Genomic DNA, 23291 nt, shown 5'->3' on the forward strand with positions numbered 1-23291 from the left:
GTGTGTGTGTGTGTGTGTGTGTGTGTGTGTGTGTGTGTGTGTGTGGAATGGAGACCTTGTTGTGTGTGAAAAACACTGGAGCCCTTTTGATGGGCAGCATGGTGGTAGTACAGTATGTATGCAGCTCTAGACTCTAGAGAACATGTGAGTGTGGTATGTATAGCACTCTGCAGGAGGGTGGAGAGCAAGTATGAGTATGTGGATCTTGGGAGCTCATTAAAATCTGATGGATCCTAACGCTGAGACAGCTGCTACACTCAGAGTGGTGAACAGAGCAGGGGTGTTCCGAGCCCATTCGCTCCCAACATGCTCAGGAGAGTTGTAAATAGAAGCTTGCGCGGATGCAGGCACACACACAGTGTTTTGCACACACTACAAACTCGCTATTCCACACACACAAAACATAGGCCTACATATATACATACAAGAACACCCCCTGACTCACACATCTCCCTCCTCCCACAGACAAAGTTAAACCCACAGGTCCACCTAACAGCAGCACACAGGAACGGAGACACGGGGCCCAATAACAACACTTTTCTAGGCCCCAGACTTAATTGATGGCCGCACCGTTATTCTCAACCTGTTGGAAGCATTAACCAACAGCCACATGTCCCACAGCACAGAATGAGAAGGGCAGCTGAGGGTTTTTATTGAGATAAAATTGTACGTAATTCATCTGTAAAAGTATAACTCCCTGATAAATGAAAGGTACAATAAAAATAAAGGAGTCCATTATGTAATTACAGAACTACTAGAGAAAGATAACTCAACATGTGGGAGTGTAATGTAATCCTTATTTAGATAAGTGCAACTAATAACATTAATATTTAAGAAATACTTAGACAAATAAAGCATTGGGGAACCTTGAATTAAGCACAATAAAACAAAACAATGGACTTTTCAACAAAGGTAAAACAAGATCGACAACAGATTACAGTTGACCTGTGTGTGTGTGTGTGTGTGTGTGTGTGTGTGTGTGTGTGTGTGTGTGTGTGTGTGTGTGTGTGTGTGTGTGTGTGTGTGTGTGTGTGTGTGTGTGTGTGTGTGTGTGTGTGTGTGTGTGTGTGTGTGTGTGTGTGTGTGTGTGTGTGTGTGTGTGTGTGCAGCAGGTGCGTTACCTTTAGAACAGGTCTCTTTAGGACAATGTCGGACCTCTTGGTGACATGTTGGTGTGAGGAGACCAGGTGGTTCATCAGCATGGGAACGGTGTGGAATCCATCTCCATCCAGGCGGTACATATTCTAAACACACACACTTTATAACTATACAAACTGTACAGACTTGATCATATTGTAAATACACATACACACACACACACACTTTATAACTATACAAACTGTACAGACATGATCATATTGTAAATTTCCCCCTTCTGATGACCAGGTGGCGAATCGCATCTCTGCATGTCTGGCAGACATATCAGTGTGGATGACGGATCACCACCTCAAGCTGAACTTCGGCAAGACGGAGCTGCTCTTCCTCCCGGGGAAGGACTGCCCGTTCCATGATCTCGCCATCACGGTTGACAACTCCATTGTGTCCTCCTCCCAGAGCGCTAAGAACCTTGGTGTGATCCTGGACAACACCCCGTCGTTCTCAACTAACATCAAGACGGTGGCACGTTCCTGTAGGTTCATGCTCTACAACATCCGCAGAGTACGACCCTGCCTCACACAGGAAGCGGCGCAGGTCCTAATCCAGGCACTTGTCATCTCCCGTCTGGATTACTGCAACTCGCTGTTGGCTGGGCTCCCTGCCTGTGCCATTAAACCCCTACAACTCATCCAGAACGCCGCAGCCCGTCTAGTGTTCAACCTTCCCAAGTTCTCTCACGTCACCCCGCTCCTCCGCTCTCTCCACTGGCTTCCAGTTGAAGCTCGCATCCGCTACAAGACCATGGTGCTTGCCTACGGAGCTGTGAGGGGAACGGCACCTCAGTACCTCCAGGCTCTGATCAGGCCCTACACCCAAATAAGGGCACTGCGTTCATCCACCTCTGGCCTGCTCGTCTCCCTACCACTGAGGAAGTACAGTTCCCGCTCAGCCCAGTCAAAACTGTTCGCTGTTCTGGCTCCCCAATGGTGGAACAAACTCCCTCACGACGCCAGGACAGCGGAGTCAATCACCACCTTCCGGAGACACCTGAAACCCCACCTCTTTAAGGAATACTTAGGATAGGATAAAGTAATCCTTCTCACCCCCCCTCCCCCCCCTTAAATATTTAGATGCACTATTGTAAAGTGGCTGTTCCACTGGATGTCATAAGGTGAATGCACCAATTTGTAAGTCACTCTGGATAAGAGCGTCTGCTAAATGACTTAAATGTAAATGTAAATGTAAATACACACACACACACACTTTATAACTATACAAACTGCAGACATGATCATATTGTAAATACACACACACACACACACACACACACACACACACACACACACACACACACACACACACACACACACACACACACACACACACACACACACACACACACACACACACACACACACACACACACACTTTAGAACTATACAAACTGTACAGAAATGATCATATTGTAAATACACACACACACACACTTTAGAACTATACAAACTGTACAGACATGATCATATTGTAAATACACACACACACACACACACACACACACACACACACACACACACACACACACACACACACACACACACACACACACACACACACACACACACACACACACACACACACACACACACACACACACACACACTTTATAACTATACAAACTGTACAGACATGATCATATTCTAAACACACACACACACTTTATAACTATACAAACTGTACAGACATGATCATATTCTAAACGCACACATTTTATAACTATACAAACTGTACAGACATGATCATATTCTAAACGCACACATTTTATAACTATACAAACTGTACAGACATGATCATATTCTAAACGCACACATTTTATAACTATACAAACTGTACAGACATGATCATATTGTAAATACACGCACGCTCAAACCCGCTCACACGCTCACTCGCTCACTCACTCACTCACTCACCACTCACTCACTCACTCACTCACTCACTCACTCACTCACTCACTCACTCACGTCTGTGCTCTGGATAAGGAAGTGCCTGCAAGAGCCAGCCCAGTGGACAGAGAGGACATACTCCTGTTTGCCCTGACTCTGTCTGACCAGGAAGTCTCCATCACACCTCAGCAGCTCCTGGACTTCCAGCCTGGGGATGACTCCGTGGTACCAGTTCTGCTGCTCCAGGGGGCGCTCTACCTCTGGGACTGGGGACAGGGCAGGGGGCACCTGGAGGGGGTTCACACAGCAAGGTCAATGAGGGGCCAGGTAAGGAGGGACCTGGGCTTGGAGCGCCCACTGTGAGAATCATTCATAAACAACAGATTGATTTCAATGGGAGATTAGTGCGGTTTGAGATGTCTCACATGTGTATCTCTAGATGAGATTCAGCACAGGGGAACAAACACTACTGAAGTACATCCAGTGGTGTAGTGGAGGGTAAAAAAGTCAACACAGTTTACACACCTTTTTTTTGCCCAGCAGTTTACACACCTTTTGCGGAATAAATGCATTGAAAGAATAGGAAGGATTACATTTTTCACCAAAACCCGGCGATCAGAGTTTACCCACCAACTTTGTTACCACTACATCACAGAAGAATACATGGACAGGGTAACAATACACTGCTAAGGAGACTAGATACAAGGAGGATACAGCTACCAACTACATTGATCAGGAGATACAAAACACACTGCTCAAAAACAATACAATGTATATCTAAAGACCACATGGATACCTAGTGATTTTTTTTTTTTACTACAGACAACATGGCGCCAATTCAAAAAGATACTACTGTTCAGATGACATGATAAGGCAACTACAACATTGTAAACAAACATATCTAGAGATAAGATAGATAAAGAGGAAAGACAGATGAGAAACGTTTTACTACTGGAGTCCTACTCTGAACAGTTTGGCTTACAGAGAAAACACGGCCAATTGCTGTTTGACTGTCTGACTTGAGTTGTTTGAATAGAAAGAGACAGATAAATCAAAAGGTAGCAGGTAGGTAAAAACAGAACAGGTCCACCTGTGACAGGGGTGATCACAATGATGCCTCGCAGACAATGAATGACCATAGTTGACCGTGTAGGAACATAACAAATTGTGTATGCTGCATCAGTGGTATGACCACAACTGCGTAGTATGTATGACCATAGCTGACTATTTCTGAACACTGTATGTTACATCACTGACCGTGTATTTGGGTTTGAACAGGCCACTAAGGTGGCCTATGATGCCGTCCACACTGAGGTTTCTGAGGCCGTCCCTCTCCTGAAACAACACAGAGCACAACCATCATCAACCTCTCTTAGGAATGCTCATCACCACCAGTACCTGTGTTTATAATAACAACATGTAACAGCACTCAGAAACACAACATAATCCACAGATGGGGAGAGAATATCACAATATCACAAAACATTACAAAAATGATTAGAGTAGAGAATATCAAAGAAGAAACTACTTGTTTGCTTTAGGGCGGATCTGGATAAAACAGCACGATGAGTGAAGGAATGCACTCGAGTCAACACCATGACAGACAGCAAAGTATGCAAAGCACCAAGATCTTCAATCATGCCTCTGTTTCAATAGAGATGGTTGTGTCTGAACAAGACACGAGTATAGGTTGTCCTCAGTACAGAACAGACTGGTTGAGTCAGTCGGTAGTTCAGATGCCTTCTAGTTGAACTGTAAGGTAACATAAGGGCAATTCCACGGCAGCAGAATGACGCTGGAATTTTTTTATTTAAAAGTATGCCAAACAAAAACCACTGATTGCAAAGTTAAACAAGTCATACAACTCTATGCACAAGCAGTACTTCTAAACATTTCCACAGAACTTTACAAAAACACATTTACTGGAAGAACAGTGCAGATGTAAAGTTTGTTAAATGGCTGCAATCCTACTACCGGGATCGATATGACAACTACCAGTGAAAATAGAGGGCGCCAAATTCAAACCACAGAAATCTCATAATTACAATTCCTAAAACATACATGTGTCTTATATCATTTTAAAGGTAATCTTGTTGTTAATCCCACCAAAGTGTTCGATTTCAAATAGGCTTTTCAGCGAAAGCACTACAAACGATTATGTTAGGTCTCCACCAAACCACAATAAGCACAGACATTTTCCAGCGAAATATAGTATTCAGAAAAAAGCAGAAATAAAGATAAAATGAATCACTAACCTTGAATTATCTTCATCAGATGACACTCATAGGACTTCATGTTACACAATGCATGCATGTTTTGTTTGATAAAGTTCATATTTATATAAAATAAATCTGAGTTTACATTGGTTTATTAGATTCACTAGTTCCAAAAACATCAAGTGATTTTGCATAGCCACATCGTTTCAACAGAAATACTCATCATAAATGTAGATGATAATACAAGTTATACACATGGAATTATAGATATACCTCTCCTTAATGCAACCGCTGTGGCAGATTTTTTAAAAAAGTTTACGGAAAAAGCAACACATGCAATAATCTGAGACGGCGCTCAGAACAGTAGCCAAATTAGCCGCCATGTTGGAGTCAACAGAAACCAGAAAATACATGATAAATGTTTCCTTACCTTTGATGAACTTCATCAGAATGCAGTCCTAGGAATCCCATGTCCACAATAAATGCTTGATTTGTTCGAAAATGTCAGTTATTTATGTCCAATTAGCTACTTTGGTTAGTGCGTTTGGTAAACAATTCCAAAGTCACAAAGTGCGTCCACTATAACGTGACGAAATGTCCAAAAGTTCCGTAACAGTCAGTAGAAACATTTCAAACGATGTACTGAATAGATCTTTAGAATATTGTTTACATATATCTTGAATAACGTTCAAACCGGAGAATTAGAATGACTTCAGATGACCGGTGGAATGCAGGTCCTTCCCCTGTAAACGCACATAGTGAATGCATGGTCAACTCGTGGCAGTGGTGACTATTTCCTGTGTCATTCGACCCCCCTTCACATTAGAGTCATCAGACAAAGTTCTATTGACTGTTGACATGTAGTGGAAGGCGTAGGAAGTGAAAACTCATCCATATCTTGCTGTAATTTCAATGAGAGGTTGGTTGAAAATCTGCCACTCCCAGAAAAAAACAGGAAGTGGAATTTCTCAGGTTTTTGCCTGCTATATGAGTTCTGTTATACTCACAGACAAAATTGAAACAATTTTAGAAACTTCAGAGTGTTTTCTATCCAATATTAATAATAATATGCAAATATTAGAAACTATGACTGAGGAGCAGGCCGTTGAATATGGGCACCTCTGTGCACCTTTCATCTAAGCTACTCAATACTGCCCCTGCAGCCATAAGAAGTTAACAGAATGACTGTAAAAATCTCCTTCAGTTTTTTTATGTGACCACCTTTTCCAAGAACTCTTAAATATCTACTACAAATTAAGATTAAAAGATGTCTGCAGAAAGATTGGGGTGTCAGCTATAGCATGATACCTTGAGTTTGAAAACAATCTATATTTTGGATATTGAACTACAATAAGTGAAGTGGATTACCACCCGGTAACAGAGTGATGGTAACATAATGGCATCATGGGGGCTGAACTCTACTATACAGAAATGCATAATCATGAATGGCATTCTGTTCATGGTGATGTATCCTGAATAGGTACACAAAGGTAGAAATATTTTACATCCTCCGCATGTTTGGGTATTATTCTAATGAGCACCGCCCCAAAACAAGATTAAATTTGGTTGGTCCGGACCACACCAAATCTGTACCAATAATAGACGTCTATGTTTCACAAGTTTGTACATCACAGATTAGCACAGTAGAGTTCAGTACAGCACAGCAGAGTTCAGTACAGTGAAGTATAGTACTATACAATAAAGTATACTGTACTCTACTCTAGGGTGCTCTACTGTAGTGTACTAAGCCCTACTATACTCTAAAGTACAGTACTGACCTATACTCTAGTTTTCTTTACTGTGCTGTACTCAATCAGTTTGTATTAGACTACTATGAAACGCTAAGCTTAGGAGCTCTTCCCATCGATGCACAGTTATAAATAAGAAAATAAGAAAAATACAAATTGTAACACAAGAATGAAGCTGTATAAAAGGGAGTACCAGTACCATGTCACTGAGCAGGGGTACAAGGTATTTGAGGTAGATGTGTACATAAAGGCAGGGTACCGTGACTCGGCATCAGAATAGATAACAATAAGAGTAAAATAAAGAACAGAGTAGCAGCATATGATGATTGTGAAATTATGTGTGTATGGCGTTGGTGTGTGTGTGTGTGTGTGTGTGTGTGTGTGTGTGTGTGTGTGTGTGTGTGTGTGTGTGTGTGTGTGTGTGTGTGTGTGTGTGTGTGTGTGTGTGTGTGTGTGTGTGTGTGTGTGTGTGTGTGTGTGTGTGTGTGTGTGTGTAGTGTATGTGAATGTGAATGTGTTTGTGTGAGACTGTCAGTGTAATCTGGGTTGGCACCCCCCCCCCCCCTTGGGTTGTGCCGTGGCAGAGATCTTTGTGGGCTATACACGGCCTTGTCTCAGGATGGTAAGTTGGTGGTTGAAGATATCTCTCTAGTGGTGTGGGGGCTGTGCTTTGGCAAAGTGGGGTTATATCCTTCCTGTTTGGCCCTGTCCAGGGGTATCATCGGATGGGGCCACAGTGTCTCCTGACCCCTCCTGTCTCAGCCTCCAGTATTTATGCTGCAGTAGTTTATGTGTCGGGGGGCTAGAGTCAGTTTCTTATATCTGGAGTACTTCTCCTGTCCTATCCGGTGTCCTGTGTGAATTTAAGTATGCTCTCTCTAATTCTCTCTTTCTTTCTCTCTCTCAGAGGACCTGAGCCCTAGGATCATGCCTCAGGACAACCTGGCATGATGACTCTGGAATTCAAATAGATTATTGGGGGGTTTGTATTATTTGATTTACACAACATGCCTACCAATTTAAAGATGCAAAACAAAAAAGAAATAAGACAAAAAAAACAGAAAACTTGAGGGTGCATAACTATTCACCCCCCTAAAGTCAATACTTTGTAGAGCCACCTTTTGCAGCAACTACAGCTGCAAGTCTCTTGGGATATGTCTCTATAAGCGAGGCACATCTAGCCACTGAGATTTTAAAAAAGAAATTGTTTATTAAGTTTCACACACACACACACACACACACACACACACACACACACACACACACACACACACACACACACACACACACACACACACACACACACACACACACACACACACACACACACACACACACACACAGACAAGACAAAGCAATATAAATAATATACTCAATTAGAAAAAAAAATACAAATAAAAAAAATAGCTTTAAAGATTCCATACTTTATACAAGTTAAACATACCAGGCAGAAGGCTCCAGAGGTTAAAGGGCAATCTATAGTACAGGGACAGAGCAAACACCTCACCATTGTTCCTGTAAATAGTCAAGGGACAAGGGTGGAGAAATGCAACCACTCACAGAGAGTCATGGCCACAGACCGACCATCCACTGGACAGGTTGTTGTTTACAGTGCTTTAAAATAAAAAATAAAATGATTATTCATGTAGGTGTGAACAAAGTGTAAAAATAACTGGGAAAAACAAGCTCACACTTCAGTCTCTGCCCGAGCAAGATGAACAAGGCATCTGCGGATCACAATCAATAAGCACATGGACCTTAATGCCCCCCCAGCAAAAACACAGAGAGAGGCTCCTCCAACCCTTAAGTCACAGACTTATTTTAGTATTAATTGGAATGCCATCAGAGGATGGACTGTTTAAAGTAAGACCGGAATGGAGCCCAAGCCTCATCAAACAGTTTGGGGTTCCCACATGAATTGAATTTGATTTTTTCTAGTTTCAGAGAGCACAACACATCCCTCACCCAATATTTATAAGATTGGGGTGCTGCCATCTTCCAGTTATGTAGTATTAGCAGTCTAGCTAAAAGAGTTGTATAAGCAACAGTGTCCGACTGGATTCTTGATAGGGGGGTACCCATGGGCAGTACTCCAAAAAGGGCTGTAAGGGGAGACGGATCTATAACAGTGTCATATATATCAGAGAAACATTTAAATATTAATTCCCAGAAACCTGATAGTTTATGACAGCCCCAAAACATATGCAACAGTGTGGCTGGTTCCACTTTACATCTGACACAGGTCGGATCAAAATCAGAGAATATTCTTCCAAGTTTTGCCCCCAACCAGTGGATACGGTGAACCACCTTGAATTGAATGAGGCTGTGTCTAGTGCTAAAAGAGGACGAGTGCACCCTGTGCAGCACAGATTCACAGGCGTCTTCCCCAAGTTCCTCCCCCAAATCCTTTTCCCATCGAGTCTTTAAAGGCACCAAAGAAGGGTTCTGTAAGTCATGAATGATTGCATATACATCTGAAATTGCGCCCATAGGAAGCTTGTTCAGCTCCAAGATGCTCTCTATAGCTGTATTCGCAGGCCTATTGGGAAATCCAGGTGTGTTAGACCTGACAAAGTTTCTAGTCTGGAGATAGCGGAAAAAGTGGGATTGGGGGAGATTGAACTTTTCCTGCAGCTGAGAAAAAGAGGCAAATGTACCATCAAAGAAAAACTGGGCTAGCGAGGAGAGGCCTAGTGAGTGCCAAATGCCAAAAGCCCCATCATTCAAAGATGGAGGAAATAAAATGTTCTGATTGATTGGGCCTGATAGAGAAAAGCCTCGGAGGTTAAAGGCTAAACGGAACTGATTCCAAATTTTAAGAGACTGCTTTACAATTGGGTTGACACACCCTTTGCCTAGGGACACTGGGAGAGACGAGCACAGCACAGAGGAAAGTGCTGCAGGTTTACACGATTCAGACTTCATCTGGACCCAGAGTGGTCTAGGGCCAATAGGATCAGTCTGCAGCCAGTACAGAACGGCTCTGAAATTTGCAGCTCAGTAGTATGTCTGAAAATTTGGTAGAGCTAAACCCCCAATGACCTAGGCTTCTGTAAATGTTTTCTACCAATCCGTGGTACCTTGCCATCCCAAATAAAATGCATGAATGTTTGATCCAGTGAAATAAAAAAATATTTTGGAATAAAAATGGGTAAACATTTAAATAAATATAAAAATTTGGGCAACACATTCATTTTAATGACATTAATCCTTCCGATAAGAGAAAGGGGTAGCGAATTCCAAAAAGTAAAAGACTGTTTCAATCTGTCTGCTAGAGCAACAAAGTTTTCCTGAAACAAATTTGAATATTTCCTTGTCACTTTTACTCCCAAGTAAGTGAATTGATCCCGGACAATCCTAAACTGAGAACTTGTAAAAGAGCACTTTAAAGCAGCCTTGTTTACCGGAAAAAGCTCACTCTTGCCTAGATTCAGCTTGTACCCTGAGATTGATCCAAACTTTTTAAGAACAGATAGGGCACGTGAGGTATCGGAGTTGGAGATAAAGAAAAGGAGGTCGTCAGCATATAGCGAGACTTTCTGCTCCCAGCCTGTCCTGATTATGCCTTGAATGGCATCATTAGAGCGTAGTGCAATGGAGAGAGGCTCGATTGCCAAAGCAAACAACAAGGGGGAGAGTGGGCAACCCTGTCTGGATCCGCGGTGCAAGGGAATATAGTCAGAGGACAAGTTATTAGTCCGTACCGAAGCCATGGGGGAAAAATAAAGAATCTTTATCCACACAATGAATTTGGGGCCAAAGCCAAATCTATAAAGGGCAGCTGTTAGGTAATCCCACTCAACGTGGTCAAACGCTTTTTCGGCATCAAGTGAGACCACCACCTCCGGGTCCTCCGACGCTGGGGAGTACAGTATATTCATAAGGCGCCTAAAATTGAAAAATAAATGCCTATTTCTCACAAAGCCAGTCTGGTCAGAGTGTATTACTTGGTGCAGCAAGCCTTCCATACGGATGGCTAAAAGCTTCATTAGGATTTTGTAATCACAGTTTAAAAGCGAGATTGGGCGATAGGATCCACATTCCAGGGGGTCTTTGTTTTTCTTTAGTAGTAATGAAATTGAAGCCTGATAAAGACTAGGCGGTAGCTTTGAAGTATTGAGGCACTTTGAAAATAGTCGACAAGAATGGGCAAAGCAGACCAGAAAACGTCCTGTAAAATTCAGTTGGAAAACGGTCCGGACCCGGTGATTACCACTTTTCCTTGCGGACACTGCTGTTGCAATCTCCTCAAGCGTAAATTCTTCTTCTAGATAGTCATGGGAGTCTGTATCAATTGAAGGCGTATTCAAGCCATTAAAGAAGGAGTCAATCAGCAAGGGGTCTTGAGGGGATTCAGAGGTGTATAGCGCAGAGTAAAATTGTTTAAATTGATCATTGATCTCTTTATGTATAACTGTGGTGGCACCAGACGGGGTCCTTATTTGTGGGATTAAACGTGAGGCCTCAGATTTACGGATCTGATGCGCAACGAGTTTACTGGCCTTGTCGCCTTGTTCATAGTCTTTGTATCGAGCTCGCAAGAGTAACTGTTCAGCTTGCCTGGTAGAAAGCTCATCAAATTCAGATTGGAGTAGTTGGCGCTCTTTATGCAGATCAGAGGAAGGATCCGTAGCATACTTCTCATCCAGTGTGGCTATGGACTCGCTCAGGTCCTGAAGTCGCTGAGAGCGAACTCTGTTTTGGTTGGCTGTATAAGAAATAATTTGGCCACGTAGGTATGCTTTGAGAGACTCCCATATGGTAGAGCAGGACATACCTGTTGTTGAATTTAGTTTCTAGGAATAAGGTGATTTCAGAAGAGATGAAATTGACAAACTCCTTATCTGAGAGTAAAATGGGGTTGAGACGCCATTGATAACACATAGGAGGTCGCTGGGGAAACTCTAGTTCAAGCACTAATGGTGAATGGTCAGAGATAACAATACTCTCGTAAGTACACTGCCGAAGGTTAGGCAGAAGGTTTTTGTCCAAAAATAAGTAATCAATCCGGGAGTATATTTGATGAACATGAGAATAAAAGGAATATTGTCTATCTGTAGGATGTAGGAAACGCCAGGCCTCAAACATAGCATATTTCTGAAGAAAGGCTTGAATAAGTAGGGCACATTTAGATTGGCCTGTATTTGTTTGTGAGGACTTGTCAAGAACTGGGGACATTTTACAGTTGAAATCCCCCCCTAAAACCAACAAATGAGAATCTAAATTGGGAATAGTAGACAGAAAGGAAGAAATGAAACTTGTGTCATCCCAATTGGGAGCATAAACACTAGCCAAAACAAGAGGGGTAGAAAACAGTTCACCGGTTACTATGACGTATCGTCCCTTAGGATCAGCAATAACCTCAGAAGCTACAAAGGGAGTAGCTTTATCAACCAGAATAGCAGCACCTCTTGATTTAATATGAAAGTTTGAGTGGAACACTTGACCAACCCAGTCCTTACGCATCCTAAAATGCTCACCAGTCCTCAAGTGAGTCTCTTGTAGAAATGCAATATTTGCATTCAAACCCTTTAAGTGTGTCAACACCCTCTTACGCTTCACCGGGTTGTTAACCCCTTTGGTATTCCAAGAAATGTACTTGATCGTATTATTTCGGCCCCTCTGGGCATTCCCGTTATTCAACCCTGACATTAGAGCATAGAATGGAAAAGCAATGAGCTTTTCCCCCAGAATAACTTGTCTCAGAGTAATAATGTACGGTGGTAAATAATTGGAAAAAGTACAGAAAAAAACAGATAAAAAAACTAAAAAGACAGAATGACAAGATTAGAACTGAACAATTCAACCTGCCTCCCCACCCCCTCCCCCCCATCCCAGACAATACCTCCCCAAACGAAGTACAAGCCTAAATAGAACATGTTCTCTTCGCACAGTATGTCTGTGAGAGTGCGGTCTTAAACCTAAAACCACAGTCACGCTCTTTAAAGTCGCGTTTTGTTAGTGGATCAAGCAGCAAAAAGAAAGATTTGTATGTATTTTTTTAAAAAGGTGAATCCCTTGTGCAAAAGGAATGACAAAAGCACCACCTGTAGATGTATATAATTGTATTCCCAGTCTTATAACAGGCATTGAGAAAGAAAATAAATAAAATGTATAAAGGCTCTCAGCCAAAAATCTAATAAGACAATCAAAACTAATAGTAATTATAATAGTAGTCTAGTTGAAGCTGAGACAGCTTACAACCAATACCAAAAGACTACGTGTGCGCAACGTTGAACGTTTGCTGGGCATAAATGACGTTCAAAACTTTAAAATTAAAGTGAGGCCCCAAAAACCGTGTAGCCTCGGGAGACATTTACTGTTAACTGGGTCAATGCAAACGGATGCAGTAAACAAATAACCAAAAATATTTTGAGTCACCGAGACAATGTGTAAACAAACTAAATAGGTGAGCGAGATAAGGCACGCACACTCGACGATCAAAACATTAGATCACCTCAAATAAGCCTGAATAGTTTCACCAACTATACAAGACTAGCCTGTTATGTCTAAGCATAATTGTACCACAAGTGGGTTACTTACTATCCAGAGTACGCAAGCAACAGTTGCTGAACTGTGAGCATATTCAAGACTTCTTGATGTGACGTTGAATGTGAGCCATAGCCTCATCCAGAGATTCAAATGTGTAGTCTTTACCCTCGTGAGATATCCATAAACGGGCCGGGAATCGCAGTCCATACTTCACACTTGGATGGTCCCGAAGTACTCGTTTGGCCTGTCCGAAAGCTGCGCGCTGCCTGGAAACAGTGGGGGAGTAGTCCTGGTAGATGGAAAAGCTCTGTCCTTGAAAGCTCAGAGTGCACTCAAAGAATTATGTCACGGGGCCTCTCCCCATCCCGGGGCTTTGGGCGCAGCGACCGGTGGGCTCGATCAATCAGGGGCTTTTCATCTAAGGCAAGAACATCCTTCAGCAGCCCCGAAACGAAATCCGTGGCGCGATGCATTTTGGCGGACTTTGGGACCAATACAAGTCTCAGATTATTGCGGCGAGAGAGAGAATCCCTCTAGACCCACGCAGCTCTCCTTCACCTTTTTCAAATCCGCAGCTAGGCGTTTAACTTCAGCCTCCAGGGATGTAGTTAAATCGGAGACATTAGTAGCGGAGGCCCTCCAGTGCCGCAATCGTTGTAGTGTGCGACGCAGTTGTTGTTTTGAGTATTGTGATTGCTGGCACAGTCTCGTTCCGCAGGATGGTTAAATCTGCTTTTAAAGTATCAGAAACCTCCTGTATTCTGGCTTCAATCATAGCAATCACCTGTGTTTTCATTTCAACTATCTCAGAGCGTAGTATTTTGATGGCCTCGAGAATGTTCATTTCAGCGCTGCCAGGCCAAGCCGTGCCCCCGGTTAAAGTGTGCGTCCCCGGGCCCTCAGACTCAGGAGAGGGCGGTGATGAGAGCGGGTCTTGTAGGCCGGGTTTTCTCAAAGTCATGCCTTTGGCCTTATGTTTGGTCGACATGCTGACATTCGGAAGCAAAGTAGTCTTGTTTTTTACGGAAAGGGATCACCAAATTAATATTCAAAAATAAATACGGTTCTGCTGCAGAATTCACATAAACTTTAAGAATACCACGGGAGCAAACGGAAAACACGTCAGTCGCACATGGCGTCCCCTACCATCCCCCCGCCACTGAGATTTTTGCCCATTCTTAAAGGCAAAACTGCTCCAGCTCCTTCAAGTTGGATGGGTTCCTGCTGGTTTCCAGCAATCTTTAAGTCATACCACAGATTCTCAGTTGGATTGAGGTCTGGGATTTGACTAGGCCATTCCAAGACATTTAAATGTTTTCCTTAAACTACTCAAGTGTTGCTTTAGCAGTATGCTTAGGGTCATTGTCCTGCTGGAAGGTGAACCTCCGTCCCAGTCTCAAATCTCTGGAAGACAGAAACAGGTTTCCCTCAAGAATTTCCCTGCATTTAGCAGCAATTCTGACCAGTTTCCCAGTCCCTGCCAATGAAAAACATCCCCACGGCATGATGCTGCCACCACCATGCTTCACTGTGGGGATGCTGTTCTCGGGGTGATGAGAGGTGTTGGGTTTGTGCCAGACATAGTGTTATCCTAGATGGCCAAAAAGCTTAATTGTATTCTCATCTGACCAGAGTACCTTCTTCCATATGTTTGGGGAGTCTCCCACATGCCCTTTGGTGAACCCCAAACATGTTTGCTTCTTTTTTTCTTTAAGCAATGGATATTTTCTGGCCACTCTTCCGTAAAGCCCAGCTCTGTGGAGTGTACGGCTTAAAGTGGTCCTATGGAGAGATACTACAATCTCCACTGTGGAGCTTTGCAGCTCCTTCAGAGTTATCTTTGGTCTCTTTGTTGCCTCTCTGATTAATGCCCTCCTTGCCTGGTCCGTGAGTTTTGGTGGGCGGCCCTCTCTTGGCAGGTTTGATGTGGTGACATATTCTTTCCATTTTTTATTAATGGATTTAATGGTGCTTCGTGGGATGTTAAAAGCTTCTGATATTTTTTTATAACCCAACCCTGATCTGTACTTCTCCACAACTCTGTCCCTGACCCGTTTGGAGAGCTCCTTGATCTTCATGGTCCCGCTTGCTTGTTGGTGCCCCTTGCTTAGTGGTGTTGCAGACTCTGGGGCCTTTCAGAACAGGTGTATATATACACTGACATCATGTGACAGATCAGGTGACAGATCAGGCCGACAGAAACAAACATTTCTCTGGTAAGAAGAGTGGAGGGGGCGTATGCCTCATGACTAACGGGACATGGTGTGATGAAGGAAACATACAGGAACTCAAATCCTTCTGTTCACCTGATTTAGAATTCCTCACAATCAAATGTAGACCGCATTATCTTCCAAGAGAATTCTCTTCGATTATAATCACAGCCGTATATATCCCCCCCCAAGCAGACACATCGATGGCTCTGAACGAACTTTATTTAACTCTTTGCAAACTGGAAAACATTTATCCGGAGGCTGCATTCATTGTAGCTGGGGATTTTAACAAAGCCAATCTGAAAACAAGACTCCCTAAATTTTATCAGCATATCGATTGCGCAACCAGGGGTGGTAAAACCTTGGATCACTGTTACTCTAACTTCCGCGACGCATATAAGGCCCTGCCCCGCCCCCTTTCGGAAAAGCTGACCACGACTCCATTTTGCTGATCCCTGCCTACAGGCAGAAATTAAAACAAGAGGCTCCCACGCTGAGGTCTGTCCAACGCTGGTCAGACCAAGCTGACTCTACACTCCAAGACTGCTTCCATCACGTGGACTGGGACATGTTTCGTATTGCGTCAGATGGGAATATTGACGAATACGCTGATTCGGTGTGCGAGTTCATTAGAACGTGCGTCGAAGATGTCGTTCCCATAGCAACGATAAAAACATTCCCTAACCAGAACCCGTGGATTGATGGCAGCATTCGCGTGAAACTGAAAGCGCGAACCACTGCTTTTAATCAGGGCAAGGTGTCTGGCAACATGACTGAATACAAACAGTGCAGCTATTCCCTCCGTAAGGCTATCAAACAAGCTAAGCGTCAGTACAGAGACAAAGTGGAATCTCAATTCAATGGCTCAGACACAAGAGGCATGTGGCAGGGTCTACAGTCAATCACGGACTACAAGATGAAATCCAGCCCAGTCACGGACCAGGATGTCTTGCTCCCAGGCAGACTAAATAACTTTTTTGCCCGCTTTGAGGACAATACAGTGCCACTGACACGGCCTGCAACGGAAACATGCAGTCTCTCCTTCACTGCAGCCGAGGTGATTAAGACATTTAAACGTGTTAACCCTCGCAAGGCTGCAGGCCCAGACGGCATCCCCAGCCGCGCTCTCCGAGCATGCGCAGACCAGCTGGCCGGTGTGTTTACGGACATATTCAATCAATCCCTATACCAGTCTGCTGTTCCCACATGCTTCAAGAGGGCCACCATTGTTCCTGTTCCCAAGAAAGCTAAGGTAACTGAGCTAAACGACTACCGCCCGTAGCACTCACTTCCGTCATCATGAAGTGCTTTGAGAGACTAGTCAAGGACCATATCACCTCCACCCTACCTGACACCCTAGACCCACTCCAATTTGCTTACCGCCCAAATAGGTCCACAGACGATGCAATCTCAACCACACTGCACACTGCCCTAACCCACCTGGACAAGAGGAATACCTATGTGAGAATGCTGTTCATCGACTACAGCTCGGCATTCAACACCATAGTACCCTCCAAGCTCGTCATCAAGCTCGAGACCCTGGGTCTCGACCCCGCCCTGTGCAACTGGGTACTGGACTTCCTGACGGGCCGCCCCCAGGTGGTGAGGGTAGGCAACAACATCTCCTCCCCGCTGATCCTCAACACGGGGCCCCACAAGGGTGCGTTCTGAGCCCTCTCCTGTACTCCCTGTTCACCCACGACTGCGTGGCCACGCACGCCTCCAACTCAATCATCAAGTTTGCGGACGACACAACAGTGGTAGGCTTGATTACCAACAACGACGAGACGGCCTACAGGGAGGAGGTGAGGGCCCTTGGAGTGTGGTGTCAGGAAAATAACCTCACACTCAACGTCAACAAAACTAAGGAGATGATTGTGGACTTCAGGAAACAGCAGAGGGAACACCCCCTATCCACATCGATGGAACAGTAGTGGAGAGGGTAGCTAGTTTTAAGTTCCTCGGCATACACATCACAGACAAACTGAATTGGTCCACTCACACTGACAGCGTCGTGAAGAAGGCGCAGCAGCGCCTATTCAACCTCAGGAGGCTGAAGAAATTCGGCTTGTCACCAAAAGCACTCACAAACTTCTACAGATGCACAATCGAGAGCATCCTGGCGGGCTGTATCACCGCCTGGTACGGCAACTGCTCCGCCCTCAACCGTAAGGCTCTCCAGAGGGTAGTGAGGACTGCACAACGCATCACCGGGGGCAAACTACCTGCCCTCCAGGACACCTACACCACCCGTTGTTACAGGAAGGCCATAAAGATCATCAAGGACATCAACCACCCGAACCACTGCCTGTTCACCCCGCTATCATCCAGAAGGCGAGGTCAGTACAGGTGCATCAAAGCTGGGACCGAGAGACTGAAAAACAGCTTCTATCTCAAGGCCATCAGACTGTTAAATAGCCACCACTAACATTGAGTGGCTGCTGCCAACACACTGTCATTGACACTGACCCAACTCCAGCCATTTTAATAATGGGAATTGATGGGAAATGATGTAAATATATCACTAGCCACTTTAAACAATGCTACCTTATATAATGTTACTTACCCTACATTATTCATCTCATATACATATGTATATACTGTACTCTACAACATCGACTGCATCCTTATGTAACACATGTATCACTAGCCACTTTAACTATGCCACTTTGTTTACTTTGTCTACATACTCATCTCATATGTATATACTGTACTCGATACCATCTACTGTATGCTGCTCTGTACCATCACTCATTCATATATCATTATGTACATGTTCCTTATCCCCTTACACTGTGTATAAGACAGTAGTTTTGGAATTGTTAGTTAGATTACTTGTTGGTTATCACTGCATTGTCGGAACTAGAAGCACAAGCATTTCGCTACACTCGCATTAACATCTGCTAACCATGTGTATGTGACAAATAAAATTTGATTTGATTGGATTTGATTTGATTTTGATTTGACACACACAGGTGGACTTTATTTAATTAATTACGTGACTTCTGAAGGTAATTGGTTGCACCAGATCTTATTTAGGGGCTTCATAGCAAAGGGGGTGAATACATATGCACGCACCACTTAGTTCTTTATTTTTTAGAATTTTTTGAAACAGGTATTTAAAAAAAATTAACTTCACTTCACTGATCTGGATAATTTTCTGCATGTTCATTACATGAAATCCAAATAAAAATCCAATTAAATTACAGGTTGTAATGTAACAAAATAGGAAAAACGCAAAGGGGTTAATACTTTTGCAAAGTACTGTAATGAATGAGTAGAACCTGAACTCTGAACACACAATGGAGGACTAGAAACGAACAAGAGCCAATAACGTCATGTTTTACAACATCTTACACAATGATGCAATCACAGGTCAGGTTCCCATACGAGACAAGACAATGAAACAGACACAAGGAACAGAGATAATCTCAACCACAGGAAGCATGGTATCTCTTTCAGATGAGTGGCAGGGATCAGATATGCAGAGGGTGTGTGTGCGTGTGCTTGAGAGAGAAAGAGAGAAAGAGAGAGAGAGAGAGAGAGAGAGAGAGAGAGAGAGAGAGAGAGAGAGAGAGAGAGAGAGAGAGAGAGAGAGAGAGAGAGAGAGAGAGAGAGGGAGAGAGAGAGACCTACACTAGAGGTGATGGAGGACAGGGAGATACGGTCCTCTTCCAGCCCCAAGGCAGGAGGGGGTTCACTGGATCCCAGCCATTCCAGCTTCCCCTTCAACAGCAACCTCTGTGCCTCCAGCCTAGTTCTAGCTCCCAGGGACAGCATCACCTGCTGTCGGCTCTCCTCCAGCGCATGCCTCTTACTGAACTGGTAAACCCTGCAGAGAGAGAAGCAGCCTGTCAGCTCATCAATTAAAGCATTGTGATGATACTGTGGAACAATGTGTTTCCATTACAACATGTTGCAACAATTCCATTGTCGCCTCACTGTCAATATATTTACAGCATAACTGACATGCCTGATGGTTTTACACAAGAATGCTGGTTCACTGGCCCATCTCCTACACCTTAGCCATATCATTTCCACAGGGCACTCACCAACTGTATAGTTTAATTGAGATATTCTATATGGGAGAAGTAGGGTTAAAGATGCCGTAAGTCATGTCAGAAGGTAGCAGATGTATTACTCAACAACAGCTGCAAATTCCAATAAAATTACATCACGTTTTGAAGATCACTTTCCTTACTTTGTCCAACAACACTATCATGAATCTAGTGAATAGGTTTTGTGGATCAGAGTGCAGTATTTCTTTAGTTCAAAGCACAAATGTTTGTTAGCACGTTTCTCACACTGGCTTTAGCCATGGCGGGAGCAGACCAGACCAGGCACGAGCCTTGTAGGGAGACGTCTTCATAGTGTGACAAATTCCCATGATTTGTGAATCTGTTTGAACCAAACAGCTAGTGCGATAGCTAAAATGGCTTTGTAAAATACATATATTTCAGCTAATAGGGAGTATCTAACAAATTAAATACATGATGGCATTCACTAATCATAAACATTTGACATATAATAGATATGTGGGTATATTTGTGGACAGAATTATTCCTTACTTAACTTTCAAATATTACACTGCTACATCAACTAACATCACCACTTGGGTAAAATAGTTATTTACTAATCCAGGAAGCATTGTCTGTATCTGTTGATTTCCAAAGTGTTTCATCAAGCCCATGACTCCTTAAGGAGAGGCATGTTTCCCTCGGAACCAGTGAACATTAGGCTAGTGTCAGTCAACACAGCTGCTCCATCTATGCACGAAGAGCTTATTAGTAACTTCTAATAACATCGGACAGGCATCTAAACCAAGACAAATGAGAGGAGAAGCTTGAAACGTCTCCTCATATCACCATGTTATATTCATAAGGCATAGTGAGTCTGTCCCCCAGAGAGCAGCCAGCTTAGCCAGCCATAGCAGAGAGGAGAGCAGACTAAACTACTCTGATAGGAGACTGCCTGTAGATGAACACCACCGTTGAGGAGATCAACACACTGCAAAAATACCAACACACTGCACAGATATGATGCAGATCAATGCCAAAATTCATTACTCTTTTTTTTCTAGTCATTGTTGGTGAAGAGAGTCGTTTGGTGCAGCCAGAGCCAACTTTATCCTGGTTCAGACCATAGAAATATAATTATATTCTCTTTACCCAGGATAAATTATCATATTATCAGGTATAACAGCTGTAAGTACTATCTAATTACACTACATCTGCCTAAGTGCTTACCAAGTATGCTTGCCCATGTAAAGTTGGACCTTCCTGTACATGTGGATATCACCTCACCTCTGACCCCGTTTGATGCCCTCTTCCTCTGCCTCCAGCTCCAACTCCAGTTGGTTGACTGAGGCCTGTTGGGAAACCACATTACCAGCAAGAGACAGCAGTTCTTCTTCCACTACAGTCAACCTGGTAGAGGGGGAGAGACATGGGGAGAGAAGGGGGACAAAGGGGTGAAATGTGTTGTTGGTGTTGAGAGTGTGTGTGTGTGTGCAGTGTGTGTGCAGTGTGCAGTGTGTGTGTTGTGCACTGTGTGTGTGTGCAGTGTGTGTGCGTGTGCAGTGTGTGTGTGTGCAGTGTGTGCGTGTGTGTATGTGTGTGATATATATAGTACCAGTCAAACGTTTGAACACATCTACTCATTAGAGGTATTTTTTTTTACTATTTTCTACATTGTAGAATAATAAACAATAGTGGAGACATCAAAACTATGAAATACATTTTTAAAAACTGTTAAACAAATCTAAATATATTTTATATTTGAAATTCTTCAAAGTAGCCACCCATTGCCTTGATGACAGCTTTGCACACTCTTGCCATTCTCTCAACCAGCTTCTCGAGGTAATCACCTGGAATGCATTTCAATTAACAGGTGTGCCTTGATAAAAGTTAATTTGTGGAATTTCTTTCCTTAATGCGTTTGAGCCAAATCAGTTGTGTTGTGACAAAGTAGGGGTGGGATACAGAAGATAGTCCTATTTAGTATATTATGGCAAGAACAGCTCAAATAAACAAAGAGAAAAGACAGTCCATTATTTTAATCTGGGAAATTTCAAGAACTTTCAAAGTTTCTTCAAGTGCAGTCGCAAAAACCATCAAGCGCTATGATTAAACTGGCTCTCATGAGGACCGCCACAAGAAAGGAAGACCCAGAGTTACCTCTTTACAGAGAATAGTTCATTAGAGTTACCAGCCTCAGAAATTGCAGCCCAAATAAGTGCTTCACAGAGTTCAAGTAACAGACATCTCAACATCTACTGTTCAGAGGAGACTGCATGAATAAGCCAAATTGCTGGTCGAATTGCTGCAAAGAAACCACTACTGAAGGACACCAATAATAAGAAGAGACTTGCTGGGCCAAGAAACACGAGCAATGGACATTAGACCGGTGGAAATCTGTCCTTTGGTATGATGAGTCCCAATTTGAGATGCAGAGTAAATGAACGGGTGATCTCTGCATGTGTAGCTCCCACCGTGAAGCATGGAGGAAGAAGTGTGATGGTGCTTTGCTGGTGACACAGTCCGTAATTTATTTAGAATTCAAGGCACACTTAACCAGCATGGCTACCACAGTTTCTGCAGAGATATGCCATCCCATCTGGTTTGTGCTTAGTGGGACTACCATTTGGTTTTCAACAGGACAATAACCTAACACATCTCCAGGCTGTGTAAGGGCTATTTGACCAAGAAGCACAATGATAAGAGTACTGCATCAGATGACCTGGCCTCCACAATCACCCGACCTCAACCCAATTGAAAAAGCATTCCAGGTGAAGTTGATTGAGAGAACGCCAAGAATCTGCAAAGCTGTAATCAAGGCAAAGGGTGGCTACTTTGAAGAAGCTAAAATATTTTTTCATTTGCTTAACACTTTTTTGGTAACTACATGATTCCACATCTGCTATTTGATAGTTCTGATGTCTTCATTATTATTCTACAACGTAGAAAATAGTAAAAAATAAAGAAAAACCCTTGAATGAGTAGGTGTTCTAAACCTTTTGACCGGTAGCGTGTGTGTATGTATGTACAGTGGAGGGAGTTGAAAGTCCGTGTTGCCCAGCAACAGCCCCAAAACATCACTGCTCTAGAGGAGATATGCATGGAGGAATGGGCCAAAATACCAGCAACAGTGTGTGAAAACCTTGTGAAGACTTACAGAAAACGTTTGACCTCTTTTCATTGCCAACAAAGGGTATATAACAAAGTATTGAGATAAACTTTTGTTATTGACCAAATACTTATTTTCCACCATAATTTGCAAATAAATTCATTAAAAATCCTACAATGTGATTTTCTGGATTTTTTTTCTCATTTTGTCTGTCATAGTTGAAGTGTACCTTTGATGAAAATTACAGGCCTCTCTCATCTTTTTAAGTGGGAGAACGTGCACAATTGGTGGCTGACTAAATACTTTTTTGCGCCACTGTACATAAGTATTCATACCCTTAATCAGTACTCTGTTGAAGCCCCTTTGGCAGCGACGAGAGCCTTGAGTCTTCCTTGGTATGACGCTACAAGCTTGGCACACCTGTATTTGGGGAGTTTCTACCATTCATCTCTGCAGATCCTC

General features: G+C 43.2%; 1 protein-coding gene across 4 annotated transcripts in view; it reads right to left on the reverse strand.

Annotated features, from left to right (window-relative positions):
* The window catches only part of LOC124035686 (tyrosine-protein kinase Fes/Fps-like), a 48853-nt gene that overhangs the window by 4381 nt on the left and 21181 nt on the right, over positions 1–23291 (reverse strand). For all 4 annotated transcript variants that reach the window (XM_046349272.1, XM_046349271.1, XM_046349273.1 and 1 more), the window contains exons 8-12: positions 21008–21130; positions 19341–19536; positions 4296–4373; positions 3117–3326; positions 1122–1244 (exon numbers count right to left, since the gene is read on the reverse strand). In XM_046349272.1, coding sequence (XP_046205228.1) covers positions 1122–1244; positions 3117–3326; positions 4296–4373; positions 19341–19536; positions 21008–21130 — 730 coding nt within the window. The remainder of the gene's footprint in view (positions 1–1121; positions 1245–3116; positions 3327–4295; positions 4374–19340; positions 19537–21007; positions 21131–23291) is intronic.

This window comes from Oncorhynchus gorbuscha, linkage group LG05 (assembly GCF_021184085.1).
Source record: "Oncorhynchus gorbuscha isolate QuinsamMale2020 ecotype Even-year linkage group LG05, OgorEven_v1.0, whole genome shotgun sequence".
Lineage (NCBI taxonomy): Eukaryota > Metazoa > Chordata > Actinopteri > Salmoniformes > Salmonidae > Oncorhynchus > Oncorhynchus gorbuscha.